Source organism: Phaethon lepturus, unplaced genomic scaffold (assembly GCF_000687285.1).
Source record: "Phaethon lepturus isolate BGI_N335 unplaced genomic scaffold, ASM68728v1 scaffold21226, whole genome shotgun sequence".
In the NCBI taxonomy this organism is placed as follows: domain Eukaryota; kingdom Metazoa; phylum Chordata; class Aves; order Phaethontiformes; family Phaethontidae; genus Phaethon; species Phaethon lepturus.
In genome coordinates, this window is record NW_010545842.1 from 1,551 (window position 1) to 8,968 (window position 7,418).

A 7,418-nucleotide genomic window follows, 5' to 3' on the forward strand; every position below is an offset into this window, starting at 1 on the left:
AAAGCGCCCCCCGGGACCCAGAGGCTACCCCGTCCTCGGCAACGTGCTGGAGCTGAGGAAGGACACGCACCTGGCCCTGACCAGGCTGAGCCAGAAGTATGGGGACGTGATGGAGGTCAGGATCGGCACCCGGCCCGTGCTGGTGCTGAGCGGGCTGGAGACCATCAGGCAAGCACTGGTGAAGCAAGGAGAAGACTTCATGGGACGTCCTGACCTCTACAGTTTCCGCCATGTTGCGGATGGCCAGAGCCTGGCCTTCAGCCCCGACTCAGGGGAGGTGTGGAAAGCCCGCAGAAAGCTGGCCCAGAACGCCCTGAAGACCTTCTCCATCGCCCCCAGCCCCACCTCCTCTTCCACCTGCCTCCTGGAGGAGCACGTCTCCAAGGAGGCTGACTACCTGGTCGCCAAGTTCCTGCAGCTGATGGAGGAGGAGAAGAGCTTTGACCCTTACCGCTACCTGGTGGTCTCTGTGGCCAACGTCATCTGCGCCATCTGCTTTGGCAAGCGTTACGACCACAACGACCAAGAGCTGCTCAATATAGTGAATGTAAGCGAGCAGTTTGTCGACGTGGCTGCTTCTGGCAACCCCGCTGACTTCATCCCCGTGCTCCAGTACCTTCCCAGCCGCACCATGAATTTATTTAAAGATTTCAACAAGCGATTCCTCCATTTCCTACAGAAGATAGTCAAAGAGCACTACAAGACCTACGACAAGGTAAGAGCTTGCAGGACCCTCACCTGCACCAGAGATGCGTCCCCGCTCTCTGCCCCTCTCTGTTAGTGAGTTGTTTTTCTTCTTGCAGCCAAGCATCAGTGGACATCGATGTTCCTGCAGGTATTGCTGCATTTAGCAAGACCAGCTGTAGTCTCACGCACCTGTAGTCTCTCCATGTGCAGTCCTCCTTCTCCTCCATGGCCCTGTGGGGTAGGACCAGTTTGTCAGTTGAACATCTGATATGGGCCGCAGGTTCCCTGGAGAACCGTCTCCTTGTTTTCATAGGTTGCAAAAGCAATAGGGACCATGGGAGCTGAAAGGTGTTGTTCTCCAGTGCTTGTATGACCCTGGGCTCTCCCAGCATCAGGCTGTTGCTCAGCAGCACCCATTCCTCTGCCGGTTCTGCTGCCATGACTTGTCTTCTCTGCCTCGCAGAACAACATCCGAGACATCACTGACTCCCTCATTGAGCAGTGCCTGGAGAAAAACATGGAAGCAAGTACCGCCACGCAGATCCCTAGGGAGAAGATCGTCAACCTTGTGAATGACCTCTTTGGAGCAGGTATCTTCTCCCACCGGTCCCTCGGCTGCTGCAGCTTTTCTCAGGCTCCTCGTGTTATAGCTCTGTCTGACCCACCTTTGTCCAACACCAGGCAGCCAGTTTGGGTCTAAGCTCTCATTCTCCTGCTCACTGGTCTTCCTGGACCTTCCAGGGACACCCCTAGAGACCAGCATGGGATATTAGCTCTGGAAAGAGGCTTCAGGGAAAAGCGAAGGGTACAACTTATAGCTCAGTCAAGCTTCACAAGCCAGGGTGGCTTTTCCTGGTGGAGGGAGATGTCTGTTGACTGATTCATCTTTGAGTTACTCTGTGGAAACTCCCCCGATTCCAGGGAAGTTATACAAACCTGACATAACCCAAGGGTGACTCAGGATGAGTGAGCGCAGGATATTCTAGCAAAGTTTTCTCCGACAGGATAGAAACCCAAGTCTTGCAGTGTGCTCAGTATGTCCTCTGCCTTCTCAGCCATCCAAGACTGCTCCGTGTGATAACCTTCACAGGCAGCAAGCGAAGACGCGTGCCCTGTGTTTTGTACAGACCTCATCTACATGCTTTTCTCTTTGACCAGGCTTCGACACTGTGACAACCGGCCTGTCCTGGAGCCTCATGTACCTCGTGACGTACCCCAACATCCAGAAGAGGATCCAGGAAGAACTAGGTGAGTCCATGAGCCCGCTTCCTCCGGGGCCAAAACCTCCCTGACCAGGGCTGACCCCAGCCTGCTCCCTCCTCTCCATCTCCCGCAGACCGGACCATCGGCCGGGAGAGGCGACCGAGGCTGTCGGACCGGGGCACGCTGCCCTACACAGAAGCCTTTATCCTGGAGATGTTCAGGCACTCCTCCTTCCTGCCCTTCACCATCCCGCACAGGCAAGTGCTGAGGTTGCAAAGGAGGTGGAGGGACAAGGTGGACTTGAGGCATCTTGTTACAGCCATGCCGGCAGCGGTGTGATGAGAGGCGGGGAGATCGTTACCGGCTTGTAGAACGATGGCTTCATCATGGAGACCAGGAGCTCACAGCTCTTGTTGCAGGGCAATGCAGGAGCTCGCAAAGACCAATTCTTGCCTTCTGCTGCCTTCACTGAAAATACTCCACCCAGCTCAGGCAGGGGTTTGCCCAATCCAGCTCACGGACAATGCAACTGCCCTTCGTAAAGCCATCTCTTTGGGCTGCGTCCTTGCTTCAGCAGCATCAGGAGCAAACTAATAGTCCCCTGAGGATGTAGAAGAACCCTTTTGCTTCCCAAACTCTCAGAGCCTTTTCTCTCTCCAGCACGACCAGGGACACAGTGCTGAACGGCTACTACATCCCAAAGGACCGCTGCGTGTTTGTCAATCAGTGGCAAGTGAATCATGACGAGTAAGTACCTTCTGAGGCAGGAAGCCTCCTGCAGTGACATACAGGACCCCTCCTGCACGGTTATCTTCCTGGGCAGAAGTGGAGTCAACCTGTTGTAAGAGAAAAGGGAGCAGGTGAGGTATCTGCTGAATTCAGGGATATTCGTACTGACAGGTCCCACTTTCCAGTGTCCCCCCTTACACCCATGGCCAGGAGACACCATCTCAGCACCTGATGTTTTCCCTTCCAGGAAACTTTGGAAGGATCCGCTGACCTTCAACCCAGAGCGTTTCCTCAGTGCTGAAGGGACCGAAGTGAACAAAGCGGATGGGGAGAAGGTGCTGGTTTTCGGCCTGGGGAAAAGGAAGTGCATCGGGGAACCCATTGGCAGGTGGCAGATCTTCCTTTTCCTCTCCACTTTGCTCCAGCAGCTGGAGTTCAGCGTCTGCGATGGCAAGAAGGTGGACATGACGCCTCTGTATGGACTGACCTTGAAGCACAAAAGATGTGAGCACTTCCAGGTCAAGCAGCGCTTCCCCATGAAGAGCATGGACTAAGCAATGGGCTTATCCCTTGCCCAGACATCGCCAGGGAGAAAAGACCTGGCTGTCCTAGTAGCAAAGCCGGGTATGGGACAACTCGGTGGGATGATATAATAAACTGAAGCCATTAAAGCTCCTGTCTTACCTTGTTCACTTTGTAGCATTTCTTGCCTTTTTCATTTTCCAGCATTCTGGAAATTCGGAAACACCAGTCTGGTGTTGGTGTTGGATATTCCATCAAATGTTGGATATTCCATCAAATGTTGGATATTCCATCACATCTAGTCTTAGTATCCCAAAGCACATTTACAGGGCGTGCAAGCTGTCTTTTGCTAAAGGAAAGGGAATGTACCCCAAACCAGACCATCTAAATACTCTTGGGCTGTATCCTTTTAGAATCGGTCTTTGATAACTGAAGGACAGTCATCCCATGCCATAGTGCCAATGGCCTCCACTGATGTTTAAGACCTTGGCTGAACCGATGCCCAAAGCTTGGGTGGAGATGAGGACAATGTTATTGAGGTCCAGTCAGTATCACTATTTTTGGACTACCCAGGGGAAAATTTTTCAGTGGTTGAAATTTACCTTCAGTGTAGATATGTCTGCAGGGAAAAAAATCTTGGAGGTCCTGGAAGAATGCTAATACTTCTCCAAGTCCTCTAAGGACAGCCTGTTCCTCGGTTTCTGTGTTTTTAATTGCCTCACTGACTTGTCATGTCACTCTAAGGACCCACACAGGAGAGGTTTATCTTTGTCCATAGAGGAGCTCAAAGCACTTTTAATGCCTCTTCGAGAATCTGTCGGACAACCTTGCCCCGGGGCTGCTCAGATTACTTTCTTCAGAAAAAAATGAGAGGGATCCTTCAAATGAACTGAGCTGGAGGAAAGTCCCTCTGGACCAGTGTGTTGGAGGACTTCAGCCACCTTAAGCCGTGCTCACCATAGTCACTGCTGGCCATGAGACACAAGGAAGGACAACTTTACCCCTTGCTATTGAGAAAGTCAAGCTGCTGGTATAGTGGGCTGGAGCAAGGGTGTTTTCACAACAGGGCAGAGAAGGAGAACAGGACTTTCTCCAGCTCAAACCCAAGAGTTTACATTGGCTGACAGTCAACCCATGCCAGCAGAGCCAGATGCCTCCTTCTCTTCAGCTTGCACGCAAAGACATCTTAGCCAACCCAGTACCTGGCAAGCAACGATACCAGAACAAGTATAACCATCCGGTGCAACACCCACTGCTCTTGAACCTGTTCCCATGGATGGTGTCTGCCCAGCCATAGCCCCAGACCTTGACCAATGAGAGCTCCTTTCAGGTCCGAATACCAATCACTCATCAGGCATTGCACAAAACCTTCCAAGAAGAGACCGAAACAAAAGAGTGTGCTGGGGAAGAAAACGGGGAAGCCGATTTCCCAAGACTTGAGGGAGATTCCAGCAAGAGCAGGGAGGTGTTCAGACCCGCTAAACAAGCCTGAATGAAAAGGAGTAACTCTTTGTCCAGGTCCTGCCTGGTCATAATGTATGATGAAACATTAAGACGACAGAACCTCAGAGCCACCTGAATTCACTGAACCAGCCTGACACTCTGCGTCACAGCGGTTTAATCCCAATTTTGGAGGAAAAGCAAGGGTGAAGACCGGGAAGCCCAAACCGTGGTTTGAGCTGCAGGCTATCAACAGCCTTGGAGGAAACGTGGAAGGATGGTTTAGGACAAGCCATCAGGCAAATAACATCTCCCCTTCCTATGACAAGGGCTATAGGTCAAGGTGATAGAGTCATGAACCTCCTTTCCTCAAGGGACATCCCAAAGCCGGCATCCATCACTGCACAGAGAAGGTGAGATCATCCTGGATGTGGATCTGGGTCTCTCAGTGCCTGACCTGATGATTCAGAAAAGCGCCAGGACCGCCGGGGACCTGGCTGCAGCGTGTCACGCCATCCCCGTGGGGTGGAGAAGCTCTCGTGGACTTGGCCCGGTGACTCCAGCTGCAGTGGGAACACGCGATGCTGATGCTGGTGGAGGTCCAGCGGCCCTGTTTGCCGGAGCCATTGCGTGACTCTCTTGCCCTGAGGGCTGGCTGGGTTTGCTGATAAGGCCCGCAATAAGCAAGGGCACATATAGAGAAAGAACAGTGGGAATTTTTTTTTTTTCCCCTTTGGAGCTGAGTGTTTTACAGCCCCGGGGCAGATAAGCAGATTAATATTAACATTACTGAGGTGAAACAGCCCCTTGCTGGTGGAAGGTCTCCCCGAGATGCATTTGCCAAGGGCTTGATTGCCTTGTTGGAACATCAACGCGGAGCAGGCTCCTTCACCGGATGTTTTCTCTGCCGGGTGTCTCGGCAGCCCCCAGCACGCACGGCGGAGAGCAGCGAGCATGGCCCCGGATCCCCCCACCCACCCAGGGACCCTCTGCCAGGAAGGGACGGGGACACCCTGCTGCCTTCAGGGGGGCAGGATCTCAGCTCTTCACCTCCTTCTCTTCCCCGTTGCCTCCTGATACACAAATCCATCGATCATTGTCCCGAAAGCCCCAATTGCTCGCGGTAGGTAAGGGACTCCAGCTCCCCTATCTTGGTCTTTCCCCTAACGATCTTCCTCAATTAAGCCCTCCGATTACTCCCCAGGCAGCCTGCAAGTGCCGGGATTTCGTTACTGGAACCGGGGCGGTGATAAGCCGGGGGAGCTTTTATCACCCCACGGCCCATTGCTTTTATTACCGGTTTTAAAATGAGTCAGCAGCTCAGCCGTGGCAGCCGGGCTCCAGCTCGGCTTCCAAAGCTTGGGGGAGGACATTCCCAGCTCCCTCATTCCCACAGGGAAAGGTCCAGGCAGCCGCACACCGTCTCCCTCGAGCCGAGATACCTGCCTGGTGCCGGCATTCGGGCTGGTGGCATCTCCTCGCCAGGAAAGCCTGTTCCCAGCCCCGGAGCGAGCTGGAGGAGCCACTTGTGGTTCTTCCTCCTGGATGGAAGGAAGAGGGGAGCTGCCGCAACACTTAATGACCCTCCTTGTTTTAAAGCGCATCCCGTATTTCTGACTTCTTTCCTTTGCCTGTTTATTTATTCTCCCGTGAGAGCTCTTCTTGGGAATCATCTCCCCACGGGGATTAAGTCGTGGTTGTCTCCCTTTTCCTGCTTGTCCCCAACACTGGTGACAGTCCTTGGACATCAAAACTATCATCTCCTGATGCCCTAGAACTTAAAAAAAACCTCTGAATTGCACCTTAAACTCTGCATTTCTGAGCCACGTGTGTTTTCTTTCTGCCAGCGGCTTTGAGGACACCTCCCTCTGAGCTGGTGGCAGCCGATCCGCTAAGTGTGGTGGGCTTTGCCCCGGGATCCCTCTTGACCCCGCTGCACCGTCAGGCCTTGGGAGCTCCTCCCCACGGAGAAGGGAACCCCCAAACCCCACCTTTCTCCTTGCAGCTCCACTTCTGGGACAGAGCTGGGCTCCCCTGTGCCTTGAACCCCAGGAGCAGCAGCTTCGCAGTGGGGGATAATGGCTGGTTTCTGCCTTTTGGGGGAGAAAATCTCTGCTCAGCCTCCAAGACTGAGCAGCTTCTGGGGTGCTGGAGCTGATGGGACCTTCTGTTGGTGAAGTTTCCTTCTGCGGTGGGTTGGAGAAGATGCTGGTCCTCTGCTCGACCCAGGCTGGACCTGTGGAGGGAGGAGAGCTCAGGGTGACAGAGCTGGACGTGCTAAACCTAGGAAGTGGCTCTGTCCCTATTTTGCGAGGGTTCCCAAATCAGTATGACCCTTCCTTCCTCCTCCCACCCTTCACCTCCATCTTCCCTCTGGAAAGGAGACAGTTTGGGCTGATCGATCGCCCCGTGTCATTAGAGGTACAAGGTACCTGTTAATCAGAGCACATGAAAGCGGGTAAGGACGGAGTTTGTCCCCGGGTTAAGAGGGGAAGAACAGAGATGCAGAGACAACCGCTCCCTGCACGCAGAGCTCTGCCGGAGAGAAGCTCCAGGCTCCCGGGAACGACCCCAAACCTGGCTGTCCCCCCACCCCGGCATGGCCATGGGCATGATTTTCCAGGAAGGGGGAGAGGCAAAGAGGGGAGAGATGGGGACCAGCCCTGAAGACATGTCCCCAGAGAGCCGCAAGCACTGGCAGCGTGAGCCAAAAGCCTCTGGGATTTTGGGGGCTCCTCGAACCCAGCCTTGGCTGTCACCTGGACGGCGTGGGGCGGCCGGTGGCAGGGTAGCACCGGCTACCCTGGAGCCGGGGTCGAGCTGGGTGGGGGTGACGC

General features: G+C 54.1%; 1 protein-coding gene across 1 annotated transcript in view; it reads left to right on the forward strand.

The window, feature by feature from the left end:
* Window positions 1-3,173, forward strand: part of LOC104622351 (cytochrome P450 1A5-like) — a gene marked incomplete at its 5' end in the record, with an annotated part of 4,039 nt that extends 866 nt beyond the window's left edge. The window contains 6 exons of the mRNA XM_010289102.1: window positions 5-715; window positions 1,151-1,277; window positions 1,846-1,935; window positions 2,024-2,147; window positions 2,551-2,637; window positions 2,867-3,173. Coding sequence (XP_010287404.1) covers window positions 5-715; window positions 1,151-1,277; window positions 1,846-1,935; window positions 2,024-2,147; window positions 2,551-2,637; window positions 2,867-3,173 — 1,446 coding nt within the window. The remainder of the gene's footprint in view (window positions 1-4; window positions 716-1,150; window positions 1,278-1,845; window positions 1,936-2,023; window positions 2,148-2,550; window positions 2,638-2,866) is intronic.
* Window positions 3,174-7,418: the final 4,245 nt, after the last annotated feature.